This window comes from Alosa sapidissima, chromosome 19 (assembly GCF_018492685.1).
Source record: "Alosa sapidissima isolate fAloSap1 chromosome 19, fAloSap1.pri, whole genome shotgun sequence".
Taxonomy (NCBI): domain Eukaryota; kingdom Metazoa; phylum Chordata; class Actinopteri; order Clupeiformes; family Clupeidae; genus Alosa; species Alosa sapidissima.
The window spans coordinates 18725079-18750078 of record NC_055975.1 but is presented as its reverse complement, the minus strand read 5'-3'; the positions used below and the strand labels follow the sequence as shown (position 1 = coordinate 18750078).

The following is a 25000-nucleotide window of genomic DNA, read 5'->3' as shown; positions in this document are numbered from 1 at the left end:
GGAGTGGTCTGTCCACCACCCCCTGCAGACTCAGGCACTGCTCTTGTTTGCGTGCCTGCCCTACCCCTTACCTTCCAGCCTCCCAGTCTCTCCAGCTCTGCATCCCGGTGACACCCAACAACCTAAACCATCATCACCTCACGCCCTGCCCCGCCTGCGCCTCCTTGCCTGTGCCTGTGGAGGCGTCCACGACTCTGGGACATCAAGGAGGTGGTCATCCCCCAGTCCCCACCCCACACCCCCTCAATACCAGTGCAACACTCACCCCTACCATCACTGGATATTGCACCCCTCCCCCACATGGCGATCACGAACAATGAGGTGACCATGACCTCAGTCAACAGCCATCAGACACACAGATCCCAGATGCACCCCCCCCCTTACACCCCCCATCATCACAACCGATCAAGTGAGAGCTCAACTAAAGAAACTGCACATCAATAAGGCCTGACCGATTGTGTCCAAGGCTACTCAAGGCCTTTGCTGCTGTACTGGGGGAGCCACTGTAGCACATCTTCAATTTGAGTCTACGCCTTGGACAAGTTCCAACACTGTGGAAGACATCATGTCTCACCCCTGTCCCTAAATAGCCACACCCTAGTGAGCTTAATGACTACAGACCTGTCGCTCTTACATCACATGTGATGAAAACAATGGTGCGACTGGTCTTAGGTATGCTCAGACCCCCGGTACGCCATGCACTAGACCCGTTACAGTTTGCATACCAGGAGAAAGTGGGCGTGGACGATGCCATCACTTATCTTCTACACAACACATTCTCACCTAGACAAGGGGAAAAGTGCTGTGAGAATCATGTTCTTTTGATTTCTCAAGTGCTTTTAACACCATCCAACCCCTCAGACTGGGAGACGAGCTCTTGCAGATGGGTGTGGACGCTCACCTGGTAACCTGGATTACAGATTACCTGACCGAGCAACCACAGTTCGTCAGACTGAAGAACTGTCTCTCTGACACTGTGATCAGCAGCACCGGAGCGCCACAGGGAACTGTGCTCTCTCCAGTCCTGTTCACCCTGTACACATCTGACTTCCGCTACAACACCGAGTCATGCCACATGTAGAAGTTTTCTGACGATACCGCAATTGTGGGGTGTATCAGGAACGGGCAGGAGGAGGAGTACAGGAGCCTGGTGGAGGACTTTGTGCAATGGTGCAAACTCAGTCACCTTCAACTCAACACTTCAAAGACCAAGGAGATGGTGGTGGATTTCCGCAGGTCTAAGCCCACTCTGCTACCAGTCCCCATTGATGGGGTCAATGTGGAGGTGGTAAGCACCTACAAGTATCTGGGTCTCCACGTGGACAATAAACTGGACTGGTCAGCCAACACTGATGCACTCTACAAGAAAGGGCAGAGCAGGCTGTACTTCCTGAGGAGGCTGCGGTCCTTCAATGTCTGCAGTAAGCTCCTCAGGATGTTCTACAAGTCTGTTGTTGCCAGCGTCCTCTTCTATGCAGTGGTATGCTGGGGAGGAAGCACAAAGAAGAAGGATGCGGGGCAAATTGACAGGCTGGTAAGGAAAGCTGGCTCTGTAGTGGGAGCTGAACTGGAGTGCTTCAATCACTTCAATATCTGACAAAAGGACCCTGAACAAACTGATCAACATCTTGGACAATGAGTATCACCCACTCCACAGCACTATTGTTAAGCAGAAGAGCCTGATCAGCTGGAGACTTCGCTCACTGCCTTGCACAACAGACAGACTGAGGAAGTAATTTGTCCCCAGGGCCATTGAACTGTTCAATGCTTCACTCAAGGGAAGAGGCGAGATAGGGCTTCTACATACTCGATGCACCCGACCGGTAGCGTGACACCGTGACGTCAAAATGACGTAGATCTTGCTGGCGCGCCAGGATTTTAGCCAGGTAGTGCGAGGTAGCGCACCACTCATTTTTTTTCAGACGAGCGCGACAAAGCGGAAACAGGAAGATGGACAAGTTCGAGGGCAAGTGAGAGTTGCAGTGTTTTGATACAGTCGTGAATTTTTAATAGTTTGCTGGATAAGTTAACAAAGTTACCAGCGATAGTTGCAACACATGGAATTAAGAGGAAAGAATAGAAACAATTTATTTTCAAACAAAGGATATCTATTAAGGCCTGAACAAAATCTCTTTCCACTTCAGGAAATTACACAAACTCAGCCAGCTGCTAGCTAGCTAGCCAGCTAACTAAACTGTTTAAATTATTAAAATTTCCCTCGGGATGACTAAAGTATCTATCTATATATCCATCTATCTATCTATGTGCGCACACCTTGGAAACTAGATGATAATGATGGTGGTAGTTGTGAATAGTAGCAACCAAAGTCTGAAGTACCATCACAGAGGCTAGCTAATAGCAGAGCCCGTTTACATTCTCTGCCACTAGTGTTTCTTAATGCAGCTTCTTCTGCTGTGTAACGTAGTTAGCGTTAATCTTTTCACAACAGCGACACCTCTGTTCAGGAGAATATTGCAACTAGTGTCGTGACCATGACGCACGAGTATAAATGGTTACGGCGCTTCTGTGACGTCACATTGTCGCGCTACCGGTCAGGTGCGTCGAGTATGTAGAACGTTATAGACTTCTCCGCATAGTCTGTCTGCCTCTTCACCCCCTCCATGTTTGGATACTGTCTGTCTACTAGCCACTTTTTACCACTGTCTTTCTGCCTCACTGTTTGCGTGCTATATTAGCACATTAGCACATATGCATAACCCCTACCTCCATGCCACAGCCGAACTTTGGCCACACTTCTACCTTTTCTTAAAATAGTTATATATATATACACATATATAGACTTTATTCTTGCACTGTTTGACTTACTCATTTGCACTATCACCATGGCACTCACTCACACAGAGCACCTTACCTTACCTTATTATGCACAGAGAATCACAGGCTCAGTCCCTGCCTCAGTCATTGCAAGCGCCTCTTGATTGATTAATCACCACTATGTGGATACTTGTTTTTAGAATTGATTTAGATTAAGTGTTAGTTAGTATAATTTGTATTTTAGTATATTTAGTATATTCTTTATCTTCTACTATCCTTATTGCTTAGTTGTGTTTTTATATTATGTAAGGGATAATGCCCAACGAGGTGTCCATTATCAGAAATAAATGGACGACGATAAGGCGTGAACTGTCCGACGCAAAGCGGAGGTTGCTTCCACGAAGTCCATTTATTTCTGATAATGGACGCATCGAAGGGCATTATCCCGTTTATACCATGGTTACTTACAAAATAAATACATATGAAATCAATTATTAATACTAAATGAGTTTTAGAGCTAAAATCGTTAGTTTTTTTAGCTGTTTATCGCAACGCTGTGGAATGTTGATAAGTTGATTGTTGACAATGCTGCCTTGGTTACCAACTAGCGTTTGAGCCAGCACAGTGATTTAGAACTGTCATCAGGCAATTCGAACGGAACGTCTTTTTATAGGTGTAGTATATCACTTTTTAAACGACACCCTTTTCAACCTAGACCATGGTATAAATACCTTTTAATTACTTTTTCTGCTGTTAGTGAATGTGTGTGTGTTTGTCTGTATGCTACTGAGACCTTGAATTTCCCCTGGGGATCAATAAAGTATCTATTCATCTATCTATCTATCTACAGTATCAGTGTATGTATATGTGTGTATAGATGTGTGTGTGTGTGTGTGTTTATGTGTTTGTTTATGTATTTGTCTGTGTGTGTGTGTGTGTGTGTGTGTGTGTGTGTAAATATGTGTGTGTCCATGTACATGAATCTTAAGTGTTGAAATTGTTCCCCCCCCCCCCCCCCCCCCCACAGTTCCATGCCATGGACACGCTGCACAAGAACGGCTACGACATGACGCGGGCCATCGCAGCGCTGGTGCCCCAGGGCGGGCCCGTGCTCTGTCGGGACGAGATGGAGGAGTGGAGCGCCTCGGAGGCCAACCTCTTCGAGGAGGCGCTGGAGAAATACGGCAAAGACTTCGCCGACATCCAGCAGGACTTTGTGAGTGAAGCAGTGTGGCGTGGAGAGTGGGCGGGCGGGCGTGCGTGCGAGATGACCAAGCGAGTGTAGAAGTTAAAAAGGAGAGAGTGGGTATGAGGGTTACGAAAGAGAAGAAAGGAATGCCAACCGAAAGAGTTGAAAAGGGGGAAGGCAAGGAGAGAGAGAGATGTCATTTGTGGTTTTGTTGAGGAGAGAGGGAGCAGAAGGAAAAAGGGGTGAAGCAGTAGAGGAGAGGTGGAGAACAATGCGGACAATGGAGGCCTCTTTGTTTTCTTTGTCTTAAAAGCAGACAACCTCCTGCTGGTTGCTATTTTGGCCCAGTTTGATGCACTATGGCCCAGTTTGATGGATGGAGAGCCAGCAGGTTTCTTTGTTAAGAGTTTTGTTTTGTTCATTCTGAGGGTTTCTTCATGGTCTCCCTGAGTTGAGCCTTGGACCAACTCGCAGACCCCAGTTAGGACACCTGATTTACTGCAGGTTCTATAACACAGAGGGGGAATAAAGACATTTAAGAATGGATGCTAATTGTTTTACCCCTTTCTGGTTATAAAAGACAAGCTGTGGTATGTATGTGTACGTATAGAATGTGGTGCTCATGTTAAATGCCTTCTGCCTTGCAGCTGCCTTGGAAGTCCTTGACCAGTATTATTGAGTATTACTACATGTGGAAAACCACAGACAGATATGTCCAACAGGTAAGTCTATTGGTTTTTTCTCAGTCATATCTCCTCCAGCCCTCATCTCTTGATGCTATTTGTTTGTCCTTTTTTTTGTTCTTTTGTGTTCGGATAAAACAACATCTGGCATATCAGCTTCATGTAGGGATCTTCCAGCCAGAATCCCAGGACTTGTGGCTTAAACTTGCAACATTTCCCCTCCAGTAATTCCAACTGTTTTTGCGGGTTAACAGCACATTGTTCTGTGTCCCTCTCTGTCTTTGTGGTATTTTTCATAACCATGTGGTATTTTTACCATGCTGTGTCCATCACGGATCGCAGTCACTAATAAATTGATGACCCATGTTCCTTTGACCTCTGTTTGGCACAGAAACGGTTAAAAGCAGCCGAGGCCGAGAGCAAACTGAAGCAGGTCTACATCCCCAACTAGTGAGTATTCACAGGTCAAAAGACAAAGCCTACACACCCAACTAGTGAGTATTCACAGGTCAAAAGACAAAGGGCCCCATCATGACATTCTAAAGCGCATCATCACTCGTCAAAAGCTTATTCAAATTTAGTAGGATGTCCAGTCCACATTGGGAGGGGTTTCGTTATCAAACGACAAGCACATGGCGCAACAAGGTGTTCCTAGGTTTTTTAATCAGTCATATGGGTGTGTTTGGGGCGTAACATCATTTAAACCAATGAGAATGACATCTGTCACTCCCTTTAACGGCGCAATTGCGCAATGTCAAATAAATGCATCGGTATTTTGACATTCAACGGCTCATTTGAAGGAGGCTGCTTGCGAGACCGTATGGAATAGTAATTCCACTAAACCATGCTTTACTAAAACCTAGCATAGCCTTCACGCATTTGCACTCGTCTATTATTTGAACTCATTGGCAAAGTAAAACTAACTTCAACAAGGTGTTCGTCAACGACAAGACAGTTAAATGCAGTTACTTTCACTATTGACTGACAATGAGTTACCATCGAAAACATAGGCTGAAAAAAGCAACACTTACCCAAATATTGCTCAAATGACTGAACAAAACAACATTTATCCTGCAGAGGAGTTGCTTATATCTCGTGACCGTGCGTCTTCAGCTGTGCTCCATACGTGTCTCTCGCCTCTCCCCTAATCACTTTTAACAGTCATTACCAATTAGCAAATGATGGTAAATAACTACTCATCATGAGATGTACAGTATTTCGTAATATCTTTATTCTAATTATGTTTCCCATTGTAATCGTGCAATTTGTAATGTTTTGCATGGACGTGCGCTGGTGTGCATTCATGAATGATAGAAAGATGGTGCATGCACCTGCCAATATGCCTGTTGACAATGCGCTCTTAAAATAACATATAAACAACTCGCCATAGACTTCTGACCAGGTGTACAATAGCGATTTTTAGACAATGCGCCAGGCCACTCCCTAGGTTGTTAATTGCCACACCCCTGGGTGCATTGTTTAAAAAATAAACGTGCAAAATACCAAATTAAATTTTGCGCGGGTGGAAAACGAGTTTTACGCCATGCGCCAGTGTGCAAAATACAGCCCAAAGCCTACACACCCAACTAGTGAGTATTCACAGGTCAAAAGACAAAGCCAGATTAGAATGCTCATCTAATGTACGTATGATGCTCATCTACGTATCATACTCCTTCTCCCCACTCAGTGTGTAGATTACTAGTAGTGTTGAGTAAAGAACGCTAAACACTTGTATTCTCATTCTCAGTGGTTTTGTGAAATGTTAGTTAATATGTGTGTGTGTGTGTGTGTGTGTGTGTGTGTGTGTGTGTGTGTGTTTCCTCTGACTCCCTCCCCTCCAGTAACAAGCCCAACCCTAACCAGCTGAGCTCCAACAGCATGAAGCTGTCTGGCCTGGTGAATGGCGGCGGGGCAGCAGGAGCTCCAGCAGGGGCTCCGGCGGCAGCAGCGGCGGCGGCAGCAGCAGCGGGGGTTCCGGCCGTGGCGCCCGGGCCCGGGGGAGCAGCAGCAGCAGCAGCAGCAGCAGCAGCAGCAGTGGTCCCGGGTCAGCCAGCAGTGCTGGGCCGCGCCTGCGAGAGCTGCTACAGTGAGTACCAGCCGAACAGTGGTGAGATTTTTACCTCCATGCAAACGCAGAGAGCAAGACTCTGTGTTTCGGAGGAAGGTTTTTAGGCATCCGTAATAGCAAATATACATAAAACATTAATATGTAATGAGAGATAATAAATAAAAGCTTCTTTCTTTCTTTTTCTTTCTTTCTTTTCTTTCTTTCTTTTCTTTCTTTCTTTTTCTCTCTCTCTCTCCTCTCTCTCTCTCTCTCTCTCTCTCTCTCTCTCTCTCTCTCTCTCTCTCTCTCTCTCTCTCTCTCTCTCTCTCTCTCTCTCCTCTCTCTCTGTGTATATATGTGTGTGTGAATGTCGTCTGTAGCCACCACCTCGTATCAGTGGTACTCGTGGGGTCCTCCCAACATGCAGTGTCGGCTTTGCGCCTCCTGCTGGACGTACTGGAAGAAGTACGGCGGTCTGAAGATGCCCACACGCCTGGACGGGGAGAGGCCGGGACCCAACCGCAACAACCTGGTCAGTCCCAACACCTGTTCAGCCAGAACCATGCAGTTCAAATAGTTATCAGATTTACTATTTGTGTGGAAGAAACATGGAGTGATGTCCTAGTAGGAATGGCTGTTTAGCGTTAGGTCATGTGATCCCTTTTTATTTTGGGATCTGCCATAAACTGGTATCCAAAAATAATGAATAAAGATACACATGAAAATGAAACTCGCAGAACTAAAAGCTGTGCTTTTGGAGCGGTTCCTCTTTATAGCATGTCATTACAAAGCGTACCTGTGTGGGTGGTAGACTGAAGTGAAGGCACAGCCCGTTCTCCCTTTTGAGATATGGGGAGTAGAGGATGTCCTAAGAGAGAAGAATGAAATGAAATATAAGCAGAAATGAAATGTACACTGCTCCTTTCTGAAGCCATATTGCACTGTCATGGTAAAATGCTTGCAAAATGAAGAATAATTATAGCAAAATACCCAGCTTTCACTCTAGCCCTACCCAGAGCTGTATCTGTATATATAGGGCTCTGGCCCTAACCATCTGCTAGTCTGTCAATTTTTTTGTCAAACTGCAAATAATACAATGTGCATAGAGAAGTGGAGATTCCAGTATTGAATTCTCTGCCTTTCTCAATGAGGAATAAATTGGTTTTGTTGCATCTGAAACTGTCTGTTCATCTGTCTGTGTTTCAGAGTGGCCATAACCTGCCGGTTAGGCACGGCGGCAGCCCCAAATTTGCGGTGAAGACGAGGCAGGCCTTCTACCTGCACGCGACCCACCTGACCCGCGCTGCCCGCCGCGTCTGCCAGGACCTGCTGCGCTCCCAATTCCTGGGCCGGCACCCCTACAACCCCGTCAACGCGGCCGCCATCAAGGCTGAGTGTGAGTGTCGAAGACTAACTGCGACAGTACGATACAGTAGAATAGTCACCCTTCACAAACTGTCCTAAACGTTGCGAAACAGTATTTCATGCCTGGCCAAACCATAGTCATTTCTATGGTTTCTACATCCCATAATGGGGGAGGAAAGCCTTAAAGAAAATAACAAATGGTCGCACTCCAAAAATCTTTTCTTGCTTTTTAATCCATTTAAGCACAGGGGTTAATTGACAAACGTTTCGATTGATCTTAAAAAGCAAGAAAAGTTTTTTGGAGTGCAAACATTTGTTATTTTCTATGAGTTCCCTGGATTACGCACCCACAAAGAAACAAGAGAATAATCGGGAGAGCGCGGTGTTTGCCAAGAGGAGGAAAGCCTTAGCCATGAGTCAAAGACTCTGGTTACTTGAAAGCCACTTGTTGCCTCAGGCTACCCCTCTGCTAGTTTTGTCATCTCACCATGACCTCAGTTTTATATGTAATAACACAACCGTAAGTGCCGTGACTTGTATAAGAGAAAATCTTTTATTTCATCAAACGGAAGTGCATTCGTTGCCTCCACTAGTCATGCACTTGCAGCCAGGCATTTGTAATTGAGACAATTAATGGTGATTGACAGGTTAAGGTGCAACCTAAAAGCAAACTCTAAAAGTAAATGAAACACACTTAAAGTAAATGATAACGTATGTAATTGCATGAGGCTTAAATAAAGTGAATCCTTCAAAATGGACAATAACGATTTATTAAGTACAGTTTAATTTAGTTTTTGTTATTTTCACCCCTCATAGATCATGCTTTAATCCAAATGAACACCATGTATTAATCTCATAGCTAAACACATTTTGCAAAGCAATGCAATGCATAAAACTCGGTCAATAAGCTGAAAATTACTGGTAACAAGGGTCATGTTATTTCATGTGGGTCATGATAACTGCTTAGCTCAGTCAGTTTTACTATACCAGAGCCTTGAGTCAAACTACCCATACATTTAAATTGTGTTCTAAAGTGAGGGAATGTTGATATTTCAGCCTGAAACTGCTTCCAATCCTATGTGTCTTTGATGCTGTTGGGGTTGCTTTCTCATTATAATGCCATAGGTCCATTGTTGGGATGAATCTGGGTTCAGAGATGGAGAAATGAAGCTGGTTTGGGTTTGCCTGTTGCTTATTCTGCGGTCTTTCATAGGTGTGGTACGGTTGCCAGAAATTCCCAAAAAGCTGCAGCCACTCAAACCGTTGGTGAGGAAGCCTCTGGAATCGGTGGTTAGATATCTGGGTAAGGAGAGAAGGGAACGGGCCTTTCCTGGTCTCACTCACATACCTGACAGTAGATCTGACTGTTATTTGCTTATTTTTCCTCTAGTCTTTTTCAATTAAGTGTGAATTATTGTCTTTAAAACAAAGTAGCTACCATGGCATGCAAAAGACAAAATAACTTAAAGGAATTAAAAGCATAATAAGGCAACACAAATATTGCCTTTTTTTTTCACTTTGGATGTTTATGAATTAACTAGTTTGTTTGCCTGTAATTTGTAAGGTTGAAAGGTTGCCTGTAATTGTCACAAAGTGTACCTGTAGTTGTGACTGGTGTGAGAGACGGCTGGTTAGATGTAACTATGGTAACTGGAGTGTCCGTCCTGTCTCAGAGGCCCACCCGTGTCCCCCAAAACCAGAGGGCCAGCGCACTGCCACCATCACCACCAGCAGCATGACGCCCATCAAGTCCTCGCCCATCCTCAACAACGGCTCACCCACCATCCTGGGCAAGCGCAACTACGAGCAGCACAACGGCCTGGAGGGTGAGTGAGAGGGCAAGAGGGAGGGAGGGAGGGTGTGAGCGGGCAAGAGGGAGGGAGGGAGGGAGGGTGAGAGAGAGAGAGAGGGAGGTAGGGGGAGAGAGAGAGGAATGAATGCAGACTTTTAAATCTGCTTTCTTTCCCAAAACCCTTGATTAATTGCCACCCAGTAATGAAAGTGCCTGTGGTCACCAGCCCAACAGTACACATGCCAAAGGGCTGCCAAGTCCCCTGATGCACATTTTCCTTTAGTTTGTAGCACGCGTGCTTATTCTCTGCACGCATGTCTTGTACTGTGTTTTTTTTCTTGTGTTTACGTTCTGAACCTTGCAGTGTTTAGTTTTTACCAATAGAGGGCAGATTCCTCAGCATTTACTGGAAATGATGGTCTAGCAGGATTTCATGTCAGGGGTGTTGTTCTGCAAGACACATAATCACAGCTACACAACAAAACCCACACTTAAACGTCCATTAACCCTTAAAGGAGTACCGTCACACTGGTGTGACGGGAATGTTGAGAAATGAACGTTCTAAAGAATATCTGGGTTCATTGAATTCAACATAGAATTTTAGAACCTTCAATTGTTGCGGAACTTAGAACGTTCAAAAACCTACACCTTTAAGGGTTAAAAGTAGGAGCGGAGGGGGGGGGGGGGGGAGGTTTACGTGCTAAATTATTTTGTATCCTTTATTGTCTCCTTTCTCCTCCTTTACTTTGCTCTTTCCTTCCTTCTCTCCTCTCCTCTTTCTCTTTTCTTCTCTTCTCTTCCCTTCTCGTCGTCTCTCAGGCACCAAACCCAAAGCGCTCACCCCTCAGTGGGACATCATGTCCAAGCGTGTGTGTGAGCCGGGCAGGACTGCTCCCCCCCTGCAGGACCAGGTTCATGAGCTCGACTGACGACCCCAACCCCCCAACCCCTTCACCCTTCAAGGTGACCGCTGCACCATACTGCACAGAGACAAGGTCAGACATAAATCCATACACATAAATACACACATACAGTAGTATAATCCAGCCTTATATGGTCATTAGACTTGGCGTCTTGGCGTAGAGGTCACACAAAAATAGGTTCTATTCTATTTGTCTTGTATGATGACCAGTGCAGTGAGCTGGAAAAACGCAATACCGTTTGACCTTAAAAAAAACTCACGGGAGTGTGTGTGTGTGTGTGTTTGGTGTGTTACAGGCCTCAGACAGGAGGCGGCTGAGGGAAGATGACGTCCACAGTGTTTGACCACCAGCCAGCCTGCACTGTCCACTCTGCCAGTCACTGAGCCCGAGCCTTGCAGGAACCGACCAATCGTCTTACCGGGTTATAGGCTTCAACCTATCTGAGGGCTCGGCTGTCTGTACAGGACTGTTTAATCACCATTATTATTATTGTTGTTGTTGTTATTGTTTATTATTATTATTATTATTATTATTATTATTATTATTATTATGACAATGTCTGCCATTGTAATATTATTCTTGTTCTTTTTTTTTATCAGCTGTAATCATATGCTTATCAGTTTATTGTTGGAAAAAAAAAGAAATTGAAGGAATGCAAAAAAAAACAACAACAAAAAACATAAAGCCCATTGAGGCCCGAGAGAACTCCAGGGCCACCTGCATCAGTTTTGCCCTGTTTTTTTTTTCGGTTCTTATTTTTCCCCTGTTTTCCGAACTGTAAAAATGAAAGACAAAAACATGAAAAGGATAGGGGATGTTTTTTTGTATGTTTGTTTGACTGGATGAATACCCCCTCTGTTTTGCTTGCAATTTTTGATTTTTGTTTTTTGTTTTTATTTTTATTTTCTTGTTTGTTTTTTAAAGAAAAAAAGTCCTCTAAGTCCCCTCTGCACGCTGATGGATTTAACTTATTGAGAAAGACTGAGACGTGCTCTTTTTCTACCTTTTCATAAATAATGCATCTTCTGCTTCGATGATGTCATTAAAAACAAGACTATTTGGTTGCTCTGCGTCTGGTGTGATTATGTAACCTATGGACGACACTGTACACAGTGGACACAACTCTTGCTTAATTGAAATGGGCTGATTGAAAATAGAATATCACATCAAAATGGACTTGGGGATAGAAGGAGAGGCAGAAATTAATGGATGTAGAAAAGAGTGAATGGCTATCTAGGGGGCCCTTATACAGCCTCCATCCAAAACAAGGTTTATGCCATAGTCATATCTTAACAGGTTGTATCTTGCAAGTTCACTTGATGTTGTTTGACCGTAAGTGAACTCTAGCCAGGGGTCCCTGTCATGTGACTGACTGTGAATCTGTTCAGTGGAACACCTGCTGTTTGCTGTGTTTTGCAACATAAGCTCAAGTTACAGGTTTCCCCATATAGTGAAGTCTGACAATGTTGGAGGGGGCTGATAGCAGAATAATCAACAGCGTTGAATTTTTATGTGGAGAAGAAGTTAGTGACAAACTAGGATGGAAGCTATGACTAGCAAAAGGTAAGCAAGTAGATGTTACTTTGGGGCACTTCAAGGCCTAAATGAAAACACCCGAAACTTAATGTTTTAACCTCTCTCTCTGTGGCCTTACATCCCATTGGGTTTGAAAAAAGGTGCTATATAAATGAAACATTATTATTATTATATTAGGTTACTTATAGGGGTGGTAGAACACTTTAGGATGAAGCATGGGTATCCTTAAAAAACAGCGTTCCTAACTGAAGTCCAGTATGTCCTTGAGAGACAATGATCTGGAAGTTTTATTTGTGGGTTTAAGTGTGCAACATGTACACTCCAAATTGAAAAATAGTGTTTTGGTAGTATGATAGATGGTGAATCCTAAAAACTGTTAATTCATTTTTACGTGATTTTACAAAAGATATAGAAAGTATAAACTGTAAGTATCTCAGGTAGAATAGGAAGCAAGAATGTGAGCATCAATGATTAAATGTTTCTTTGATTTCATCCCTTTGGGAAGTTCCTCATAGGCCTACAATAACTCTACAGATGCAGAGCCCTTCAGTGTTCTTTGAGTGGAAAAGGAGTTACATTCAGGAAAAGATGCAAAACTTCCAGGTGTCTTATGATCCCACAAAGAACCTCTGGGCTTTTTCGAGGCTCCACCCTCTGTGACTGACTGATTTGCTTGGTGTCACTGTCATGCCCAACAGGTGAGTGGTCAGCCAGTGACACAGGATACACACTCTTCCCCTCACTGCTCACGCCACTCACCACCCATTAAATATTTGTTGGGTAGCAGGTGGTAAACAGAAAGACACCTCTGGGCATTGGTTTAAAGATCCTCAAAAAGCCCCTTTGAATTCCTAGGTTATGGTTCTACCATGGTTATTGTGGGTTGGACTCCGTTTGAATGATGGTAATTGCAATTATATACTGTATATGTGTGTCATCAACTAGACCCTGGTATTGGGGGAGGTCGGAGACTGCTGTCGTGGAAACTGAATATATTAAACAAAAGCATATATCTTAGTGTAGGTTCTTAGCTTGCTAACATTATCAAGTTGATTGTTTCCACTAGATTCTCAACTAGAATCAGGCTTTTTCCATCACATAAAGACTATATGTCACTACTTCCACCACCAATTACACAAATGTATGTTCATCATCAGTGGGCCTACTGTTGCATCAACAGTAGCTGGCAACTCTTGGCAATTCCATCCCAATTTGAATGAATGGACACAATTTCATCCTCCAAAAGACTAACAAAGGCCAATGACTAATCATTTTCTTTCATCCTGACCCGTTGCCTTGGCTCACCTTAGAATGCAGAGTGGCAGGGAGGCTCTCAGAGAGGTTTTGTATGGCCACTGAAAGGTTGCCATGACATCCAGGCAACCCAGTGAACCCTGTCCAAAACTCAGCTCCTGACCTGAAGGCTTTGTCACGTATGAAGTCTCTAATCACTGGTATTTTCTTATGTGTGTGTTCATGTAGAATTACTCCACTGGGGAACATGCGCAGGAGAGCTATTTAACTGTAACATAGGCTTACTTAGTTGTTTTGGTGAGGAGAGTCAGGGGGTCTTTTTTATTTTTATAATCAAGCTCTTTGGAGTTACTTTGTTCAGCTTCTTTATATAAGCCAATCAAATGATGTAGGCTAGCCTATGGCTTGACAGAGGCCCAGGATAATGAAGGTGTAATGTATAATGTAGGTGTAGACAAAGCCAGTGTTTATTACATGTGTATAAAAAGCTAATTAAAATGCAAACCATTCTGTTTGATATTCTTTACTTTGAAGTCTATAATGCGCAAAATATCCTACTTGCGCACTAATTGACACTGTATGGCTCTATAATTTTTGATGATATTTTAAATTAAATTCACTTAATAGCATAGATTTTACTTAAAAATTACCCTCTGACATTTTCTGCAGGCGTTTTCTGTAAGTGATGGGGAGTCCACTGGTCACGAAAGAGTTAAGCAACAGAGCGAGATCTGAGTAGTCCGGGCATGTGCTGCGAACTGCTGCAGTGAAGTCAAAATGTGTCAATTTTCATTGGATAGCAGAGAGAAAGCAAGAGAGGGAGAGCGAGAGTCTGGGGAAGAGAGCGAGTCCGACCGAAGCGACAGTGCTCGAAAACCTGCGGAAAGCTAGGACATTTCCCTTTATGTTAGCCTTTTAAACTGAATACCTACGCTTCTTTCATTTTCGGGAGAATAAACATCTACAGCTAAAGGACACATTGACGGTAAGCACTGTAACTGTTCACAGCAGTTTATGCCGGATGCCGGATGTCTGGACGGTACACCAAAACAATCGTGTCGCAAACAAACCCATGCTTCAATGAGGTTTTTTGTGTTGCGTTTAATGGGTAAGTTGTAACCTGCAGGGATGCCACGCGTCGCCTTTATATCGACACATTATTACCACTAAATGAACGTTAATTTTGTTGACAAAAACCTGTCCTATCCGTCGTGGCTGATGTGTCACGGCTCCCAACTCAGTTGTCCCACTTTTTCAAACGATGTGTCAGTCACTGCGCGTAAAAATATTTATTTTCCACTGACAGCAGAGATTTCTACAGTTGGGAATGATATTCACCGGCTAGAATATGTCAGTGCTATCAGCCGGCTACTTCAGCACAAAATACTCCTGCCTTGTAATTTGTACAAAGCCTCTGTAAACATAGGCTTAATATGGGCTCTTAAAGGATAAACGTGTTGGGGGACATCGTCCGGTATCTAACTGTCCACGGCCTCATGAGGTACCGTGACGCATTGAACCATTTGATACTTTGAATCATTTGATCCTTCTCCGGCCGGTGCGCTGATGCTGCAGCGACTGTGGTCTCCCACGTCCGCCGAGGCCTGCTCTGATATAGCCCAAAACCGGCAGGGAAGATTATTTATGTGTGTACAGCGCTGCCAAAAAATATTTTCGTATTTTCCTCTTTTGCTGATCCTTTGTGAAACTACCGGGTCGGTAGGAAAACGGGCTTGCAAGAACTTGAGCACTCCAGTCATGTGTGCACCCCTCAAAATACATAACCGACCGTAGGGGCCGTTCAAGCACCCTATAAGGATCTCCGAGCTGGCAACCAATCGTTTACAAGCTTCAAATACAAAGGGAAAGAAAGGCATGATTGCGTGTCTAAAACAAAGTACTGGAGTTAGAGAGATTCTTTTCCGTGCGTCTTCAGCACTGCTGTCAGCGCCCGACCGCAAGCCCAGAGTGGGCACAGTGATGTGAGCAGAGCTGTCTGCTGGGACAGTCGAGTGCGAGTGAGATAGGGATGGAAAGGTCATTGCGTACCACGAACTATCCTTCGCAGTGGCGTTCGTTTTAACAAAATGTACTATCTGCACTCTGCAGGTGCACGTGCCCGTGTGTGCTTGTCAAGATGTCTGGCAAGATATAGCAGGCTTCAGCTAAAATTAACTACGTGTAGGTCACAGTACAGATTGTCCTATGTATTCACTGTTTTAAAAAGTGCTATAAGGGGGTTGTTATTTTCCATATCTGAAGGATAAAAAATACAGCACATCTGAGATGTTTTAGTAGTCATTTGTGTATTGTTATATTGTCATTTGATCCAGGATCAATACATTATTTTAAGTGTCAGGACTAGGTTTAGCCCGTCGATAAGATTATTATAGACCTACTGAACATTATGCCAAATGATATACCAGCTCTCAGTGAAAAGAGCATCTCTTCATATTGTTAATGATTTGAGTTAGTCAGTGAAAAGGAATTTTCTGAATCAGGCTTGCACAGGTGATCCAATCTGTACACTTCTGTGGTCTGTCATGCTGTCATATAGAAGTATTTCTTCACACACGCACACACACACACACACATGCACACACACACACACACACACACACACAAACCAACACACACACACACACACACACACACGCAAGGACACACACACAGACACACACTTAAACCTATGTTTGTTAATCAGAGTGCTTATTGGGGTATTCCATGTGCATATTATGGATTAACGAGAGGAGATTCCTATTGACACCACTCTTGAGAATGAATATGTGTTTTTTACATAAACCTATAGAGTTCTGCTGTGCTGGTATTTAGGGACATTATGGAACTTGGCACAAATATGGCTCTATAGCGAGTCCTTCTTAAGCCCCTAGCAGTTCCTAATCTCATGGACATGACCCACATGTAAGCCAGGCCGGAGGGGTTCTAAGCCCTGAACCAGGCCTCATACTCTCTCCAGTTGGCAAGATGGGAGATTCATTCGGACTCCATCGGACAAAAAAGAAAGACCTTAATACCCTGACGCAGAATTCACTAACGCAGCTGACACTGACACAGGCTCACACAAAGGCATGATTAAGAATTTAATAACATTGAATGAGTCTTGGCATGGCGGTGTACTTAGGGGATTTGTTTCATTTTGTTCTGCTTTTTTTTTAATACTTTACCATTGTGATAAGTTGATTTGACATGCCTCACACACAGATTGTTCAGACTCCTTGACTGCATGGCTGTACACTGTAGTTGTGTCTCAGCACTCTGCCACTCTGTTGTCCACTATTTTCAAGTGGGACACAAGGCTGAAATCCAACTGGTCAGATAGATGGGGGACACTGGCGATCTCAGGTCGGACTTGTGTCGCCAGTTAGACCGTTAAATTACAGGCTCTTCAGCAGAGGCTGGCAAATTAACCACTAAATAGAATTTCCCTAATGACCTTACGGTAAGCCTTGATGTGGGCCTCTGAGGTCAATCCACTCCAATGCAGGGTCAGCAGTATTCCTGTAATATGATTTCATACAGGACACTCTGTATCAGGACATTTGGTATTGCATGATATTAGCAATGTCTTATGGTGTAGTCTTATTATAATGTATTGGTTGTGTGGCGTTAATGGACTGCAGTTTAGTTTTTTGCTATTAAATATGTGTCAATGTCAGTGCAAGAGTTTTTGCTGTGGATTTTTCTTACATCAGATTGGAGTGGTCTATATGAGTTGTGGTCAAAGCTGTGGTGCTTTAGGCTGTGACCGCATGCTTATCTGTGTCTGCTCGCTGGTTCATCAAACGTGTTGTCTCCTCTTTGAAGAGAGGTCCCTGATGGATCTGGAAATGGAGGCTAATGGCCAAGTGTCTGTCTTGCAATAATGGAACTGCATTTTGCCACACTGATCGTAAAGGGAGGTACCTGATGGAGTGTTTGCTGATGGAGAGTGGACTCATGGACTTGGCAGACACTTCACAGAATGTTGGTGCTGAACAAAGATGTTTTAAAGCGCACTATGGGAAAGGTCATGAGAGAGAATGAGAGGAGAGATAGAGACTGGCACTGTAGGCCAGAGGTCATATGACAGAAACAAATAGCATGAGTGAATATGACACCCATCTAGCCTAGAAATCTAGACGCACCCTAGCGGGCTAGTCTAGCAACTCTCCGTTGGCTTGCGAGCTGGAAAAATTAAACTTCGATAGGGCCAATCATATCGTGATATAGAGTCTGCCCAGATGCAGGTCCAATAGACTCAGAAACTCTTTTATCCCGACTTCCATTTCCATTTTAAACAAACTGTTTTAACTATATTTGTGTGTTATGTATTGTTATGTATTGTTGTGTGTCTTGTCCTTATGTCTGTCTGCTGGCTGTGCAATTAATTGCCCCTCGGGGACAATAAAGTTACCTTGACCTTGTTAGGCGGGCTTAACATAATGATTGATGGCGTTGAAATGGTTCAGCGTGAATTCCCTGCTACTTGAAAACAAACAAGATGGATGTTGCTGTTGGCGAACAGCGTGACACTAGTTAAGCTTTTTTAAGCTTTTTTTTTAAGTTGGCAAAAGTTTGAACTAGCCAACTAGCTTCACTGGAGGGAAAACGCATAGGACTCATGAGTTGTAGGATATCCTGTTGCGTGCAGAGGGAATTTGAAAGACAACCGATTTTCCCGCCCCTCGCGCCTGAGCACTGCGAATGGTGAGTCCCCAGACTCTACATTTTAATGTAGGCCTGGCTCGTCAGGCTAACACCTATCACAAATGACCTGGAAAATAGACTTGCTATTCAGTACAGTATGAAAAAATACATACTAGAACATATTATGTGATGTTTTAGGTGCTCACATGGTCCAGTATTTTCATGTGATAAAGGCAAGCTGCAGCACAATTAACACAACACTAAAAGAAGTACACTACACGTTACCTTTAACGATCACTTAAACGGCCACCTTTACTGCAGTTAGCAGGTGCCAGGTGTTCATGCCTCATACTGTCCTAGGGGACCAACGAGACTTGGGCTGCGGAATCCAATCACAGTGTCCAATAAACAATGCATGGGCACGCACATATACCCTTACCATCGCGTCTGCACATTTAGCCAGCTCATGAGAGCCTGTGCGTAACTGCTTCCTCCTTTACGTGCAATAGAGGTCATGGGGTGAATGGGCAATCCCGTTTGGGGCTGTTCCATCTCCATGTCTCAGCCAAACAGAGGCTTACGCAGCCCAGGCAGTGAGGGTGAAGGAGACCGGGCAGCAGCACATTTTGCCTCCTCCATCTTATTTTCCTTTTTCTGAAAACATCAATCCCAGGATGCTCTCAGGGTCTGCCAGCTGCTGAGCGGAGCTGTTTGAGAGCCAATGAGCAGGAGAGGAGAGGAGAGGAGGGGAAGCTTTGCGACATCATTTCCTGTTAGCATATTTGTCTTTGCTCTTCATAAACACATGGCTCAGGTTGCCTCAGGCCTGCCCTTCAGACTGCTCAAAAACATACTGAAACAACTTGTCCGCTTATGTTACCATTGAATTAGTCTGTTCATTCAGCCATCTGTCTTACACCTCAAGTGCCGTGCACCAAAGGCAATCATTGAATGGAATCACAGTCGATTTGTTTGTCCAGTTATTTAAGACGTGATCTGACCAAGGAACACCTGTATTGCAGACCTGCTTCACATGAACGCAAAGTATGTGAAAGTGAAAGATAAAAATAAACTGAGCTGCAACAACAACAGGTTTGCTGGATCGTAGGCTCCTATTATGTATGCTGTCATCTCCGACTCAACCTTGTGACCTATCACATCGCAACATTCTCTGACCTGTTAAGCGTTGCTTAAGCATGCCCCTGTTGGCACAACTGCTGACCTTCCCACAAGGATTTCAGCACTCAGCATTTCTGCAACCCTTCGCTCGATTTCTCTCTTTGTTATGAATGCCTCTCTCCACCCTTCACAAACAATTAAGGGTTTTTCAGTGCAGTGGCAGCCTGGCACACCTACGGCTGCTAGTCCAAAGCACGGGCACATGCAGGCAGACAGGATGGACAGATTGCTGAGCTGGAATGGGATTGGATGGGATGACACCCGGTCAACAGGGTGGTAGGTTCAGCTGGGGATCAATCAATACGCCTGAAAGCCTGAATAGCTTGTGTGTGTGTGTGTGTGTGTGTGTGTGTGTGTGTGTGTTTATATGTGTGGGTGGGAGTGGGTGATGGGCAATTGGATCATGAGCAGACATAAACACACAGACGCACACACACACAGCAGACATACATCAGACATATCTATCTCTATAAATAGCATGCTCCACATACACTCACACATGCACACACACACACACATACAAACACACACACAGGGAGAGAGAGAGGGAGGGAGAAATAGAGTTAGAGAGTATAAATACCCATAAATACAGATCAGTTTATTATTACTTCCATTATTATCGCATTAAAACCCAAGATTAATCTAACATTCCGTTCCAGATCCAACATTCTATTCCAGATGCTCTGGACATCAATCACAACACGATCATCAGGAGTATAACATTTAGTCTTTTTTAATTGGTGTTGTTAGTTTGACGATCCCGGTTCTATATTCCCTTACATGGATGGAGAAATTGCCCCAAATACCCCACGTCAACTCGTGGGGTGATGCAGTGCGTAGCTACATTAAGCACAGAGACACTCATGAGTTCCTAACCCTCCGCTGGAAGAATCCTGTTCAGTGCTTTTGTTGCCATGAATACTATATAGCACTTCCTGTCTGTGTGATGGCCCTGATTGCTCTTCGGGTTGTTTGGCTTAAGTGCGGAGATAAAATGGAGATAGCATAAAATATTCTGGCATGTCAGGTCCTGAAGCTCTCTATGGCCACACACACACACACGCACATGCTGCCCGCGCACACACACACACACACACACACTCACTCTCTCTCTCTCTCTCTCTCTCTCGCACACACTTTTTTCCCTCTCTGAGCTCAACGGCGAGAGCCTCGTGGGACAGACATCTGGTGTGGAGGAGGCGAGGGACTGGGAGACGAAGATGGCGTTGGACACTGCAGTGAAGTTGAACAGAGATGAACAGAGAGAGTTGGGTTAGCTCAGTTGCCAGTTACAGTAGGTGGAAGAGGTAGGGAGGGCAGAGCACATGGAGATGGAAATGTGATATTGGTGGGAAGTGGAGCTAGTTCTTCCGAGCCGTGTGGACCTAAGCTCTAAAGCCTCCGTAGGGAAATGTGTTTGACTGTTTCATTATCTTTCCCCAAACACGGTACTTGTCACGCCTAGGCGACATTTGGTTCTTAATCTGAGATTGGAGCTCTCAGAAGGACACTACCCATATGGTTTCCCCATAATCTCTCTCTCTCTCTCTCTCTCTCTCTCTCTCTCTCTCTCTGGGTGTGTGTATGTGTGTACATGCAAGTGTGTGTGCATACTTGCTTGAGGGGATTTCTACTCAGAGCAGGCTTATCATGTACTAATCAGATGGGCTTTCACAGTGTCAGGTGGCTGACACACTACACAGTGGTCAGACCAGACCTGAATGAATGGAGGTCTTGGTCATGTATGGGAGTAGTACAGAGCTTTAAAGTACCCATAGGAGCATCAAAACTGAAACTGAAAGTAACTCCCCACTGCCCCCATGGGTCTGCTTTAAGCTGCCTGTCCATAACGTATTCTATGTTGTCCAAAATTGTCTCATTATTTTTCCTATGGGCTGCATGCGATGAGCTTGAACAATAGGACTATGGGTCAATTTACACTGAACTTACACTTTAATACTGGTCAACTTCAACCACAAACCCAGCCCAGTGTTCTCGTGGGTAATATTTATCATGTACTGTAACGTTACACAAGGGCGCGGGAAGGGGGGTGCTGAGGGTGCTGCAGCACCCCCTGCTGGCAGGAGATAGATTTTTAAAATGTATTATATTTTAAAATAATTACTAATTTGCTGTCTGACATGATGAGTCAAATAGCAAAAAAGGGTTATGGATTGGTTCGAATATAGGCTACTAAAAATTAACAGTTATAGAGATCAACGTGAACGTGAGTCAGTTACTGTAAGAACCGTAGCGTGGTTTCAGCTATGTGATACTGATCAAGTGTGTAGGCCTACGGTTGATATAGGCCTACATATTCTATGCGATTTACACGTTCAAAAAAGCATGGATAAGCTGAAAGAAACTTTAATTGTGTTGTACAGTTTTGCAAAATTAATAAATTATAGCTAGTGAAATCATTTCACTAGTCGCTAAGATAGAAATTATTAGGATACATACTTGCTGTGGAGACGACACACTTTAGGCTATTCAGGAATTATTTGCGAGATCATTGCAGCCTGATTATTAGCCTATATTTAAAGCCAAACATCTCTGGTGTGGTTTTGACGATCAGAAAAGTAATTTTCCTTAGCTATACTGAAATAGGCTAATGATGTCAAGTGCGCTTCTGTTGGGTTAGGGTGGGTGCAGTGGAGTCGGAGTGCTGTTGCGGAACATTAGAATTTGTGGCTGCCCAAGACTTTTCTAAAACTTCTCTCTATCACCCGCACACCGCATTAAAATGACGTATTTAGCAGTCAAAATCCGAAACATGTCCAGGAGGGGAGAAATCGTCGGACATCCATTATTTTTGTTATTCAGCACCCCTGGTCAAAAATAAGTTCCCGGGTGCCTGACGTTACAGTTTTGTTTTGTTCTGTGGTACCTCTCTGGTTCGACTCACTCCCAGTCTTCCTCCCCATCCTCTCCCAGCAGGGCTCTGTGGGACTCCACCATCCCCCCATCTCCATCCGTCCCTTCTCTGCCATAGAAGAGGGAGAACCGACACAGGGATGGTGTCCGCGGAGATCGCCCTGGCGGCCGCGGGTGCGTCAGCCCCCGAACCCCTGACGGCGCTGTACCGCTGGTACCTGTACGCCATCCACGGCTACTTCTGCGAGGTGATGTTCACCGCCGCCTGGGAGTTCGTGGTCCACTGCAACTGGAAGTTCCCCGGGGTCACCAGCGTGTGGGCACTCTTCATCTACGGCACGTGCATCCTGATCGTGGAGCGCATGTACCTGCGCCTGCGCGGCAGCTGCCCGGTCCTTCTCCGCTGCCTCATCTACACGCTGTGGACGTACCTGTGGGAGTTCGGCACGGGCCTGCTCCTGCGCCAGTTCAACGCCTGCCCGTGGGACTACTCGCAGTTCCAGTACAACTTCATGGGCCTGATCACGGCCGAGTACGCCGTGCCCTGGTTCTGCGCCTCGTTCATCGTGGAGCGGCTGGTCATCCGCAACACGCTGCGGCTGTGCTTCCACGACCTGGGCGAGCCGGGCAGGGCAGGAGGAGGAGGAGGAGGAAGAGGAGGAGGAGGAGGGGAGCGTGGAGGCAGGGGGGCGATGAGTGTGAACGGATACGTGAAAGTGGACTGAAACGGGACGAGATCGTGACGGCAGCAGGACTGCTCGTGTCTGACCTCTCCTGCCCGCCACTGGAAACGTACACACACACACACACACACTCACACACACACACAGAAATACATGGAAGAAAGCATTTACACACACACACACACACACACACCACACACTCTCTAAAAACCTTACCCACACCAGACCTCACCCAACTAGCAAGCAGCACACCTCCTCCATGACATATCATACCTCTCTCTCTCTCTGAGGAGAGAGAGAGAGAGAGAATAAGGAAAGGGAGGGAGGGAGGGAAAGAAAGAGGAGAGAGGTGGAGGAAGGACTACAGAGGAGAGGGAGAAGCCAGAGAAGGAGGGATGAAGGGTGAGAGAATAGAGAAAGGAGGAGTAAGGAATGCAGCCCTGAGGAGCTGGTGTGAAGGAGCAGGCCAACTGACACTTCAGATGTGCAAGAATAAGCGCTGAGGAGTGTCACAACCATGAACACACACACACACACACACACACATACACAAGCAGATACACACACACAAACATACATGCACACAACCATCCACCCACAAACACATAACCACCCACTCACACGTAGATGCACTCGCACACATACAGGACACACACACCCACACACACACACACACAATTGCCCTCCCGTGAGGACTGCCCGATCCCTGTCTCTCTTCGCTCTGTGTTGCAGCAGTGAACGTTAGAGAGAACTGAACTAGCAGCTAATCCATTCCAGTGCAGCTCCACACACCACCACTGTGTGTGTGTGTGTGTGTGTGTGTGTGTGTTTGTTTTTGTGTGTGTATGTGTGGGCGCTGCAAGAACAAGTTGTCAGCTGGGCCTCCGTGACACCTCTGCATCATAGGTCATAGGTCACCATCCTGTCAATCATGTCACCCACAGAGAGAGAAAGAGAAGACTGAGCAAAAGTAGCATAAAAAAATGACATGTCGTAAATGAAAAATCTAATCCTTCCATCGGAAAGCAAGTAAAAAAACCTTTTAGAACTCTAATCGTCCATGTATGTTGTAGCAAGAGCATATAGCAGTTGATAACGCATGCTTTTATTTTTATTTCTGTTATTTATTAATATTTATCTAATTAATAATCATGTGTGTAGCTTGAAATTAATATATTAATGAATGGTAGATATTTATTGAGACTACTGTATGTTTGAGTTCTATGTTCCCGAGCAGTTGTCATATTTTTTAACCGCAAAAAAACCTTGTGTGCTTGAAACTGCATGAGACCAGTTGTCTTCCAAATGACGTTAACTAGTTCCTTCTCAGACTAAAGTGATTGATTTTTCAAATCTATATGCACATGCCATGCATCCATGTCTGTGTGTCTCCGTAAGAAAGCCCAGCAAAGACATCTGGAGTGGTTTTGACTTAAAATCAAAAGGATCAAATCTGAAAAAAGCTATGTCTGGAATGAAGTCTAAGGGAGTGTATTGAAGAGCATATGCGCGTAAGAAAGGAGAGTCGCTTGGACAGATGAAAAAAAGAAAGGTTGAATCATCAATGGTGCTACATTTTCAATAAACCTTTTGAATTTCTATTTTTGTCCCTCTGCACATTTTCTGGTCATAGTGCATGCAAAATAATTATGCAAGCTAGTGCATGTTTTACCAGCGAAGAACCAGCAGTCAGTATATTAGTACAGACAATCTAAGAGAGGAAAAAGTCCTGAAAGTGTACAGGCAATCTAGCTGGCCGATTAATTCACTGTCATTTTACACTTCCGAGAGTAAAATGTTCCATGAAAGAGGAAAATGTTGATAGAGCTGGGGGACTTGCATCCATTATTCCCATAATGCCACATATTATAACTGTATCATCTTACAATGTGTAAGATGTTATATGGTTATGTGGTGAGATGTTGATACACTAATCAACATCTTAGGTTAGGTGTTGTTCATAATCTACTCATCCAGAACTGTTTTGATCTCAGCTTCATCTCCAGACTGAGGGGTGCTGTTGAATACATGTGCTTGGACAGCAGACTGTTAT

The 25000-nt window shown here is 44.6% G+C and overlaps 2 protein-coding genes across 3 annotated transcripts in view; both read left to right on the top strand.

Moving 5' to 3' along the window:
* Positions 1-11838, top strand: part of mta1 (metastasis associated 1) — a 36116-nt gene extending 24278 nt beyond the window's left edge. Inside the window, exons 10-17 of the mRNA XM_042071707.1 lie at positions 5039-5097; positions 6489-6733; positions 7075-7226; positions 7901-8090; positions 9273-9362; positions 9733-9885; positions 10671-10846; positions 11070-11838. Coding sequence (XP_041927641.1) covers positions 5039-5097; positions 6489-6733; positions 7075-7226; positions 7901-8090; positions 9273-9362; positions 9733-9885; positions 10671-10780 — 999 coding nt within the window. The 3' untranslated portion in view covers positions 10781-10846; positions 11070-11838. The remainder of the gene's footprint in view (positions 1-5038; positions 5098-6488; positions 6734-7074; positions 7227-7900; positions 8091-9272; positions 9363-9732; positions 9886-10670; positions 10847-11069) is intronic.
* Positions 11839-12919: 1081 nt separating this feature from the next.
* Positions 12920-23291, top strand: tmem229b (transmembrane protein 229B). 2 transcript variants are annotated; one of them, XM_042073255.1, is made up of 3 exons: positions 12920-13008; positions 14234-14549; positions 22328-23291. In XM_042073255.1, exon 3 carries the CDS (start codon positions 22405-22407, stop codon positions 22987-22989), a length of 585 nt encoding a protein of 194 aa, XP_041929189.1. In that variant the 5' UTR covers positions 12920-13008; positions 14234-14549; positions 22328-22404; the 3' UTR covers positions 22990-23291. The 2 variants fall into 2 exon arrangements, with proteins under 2 accessions (XP_041929189.1, XP_041929187.1); XM_042073253.1 differs by having other exon boundaries at positions 22325-23291.
* The last annotated feature ends 1709 nt before the right edge of the window (positions 23292-25000 follow it).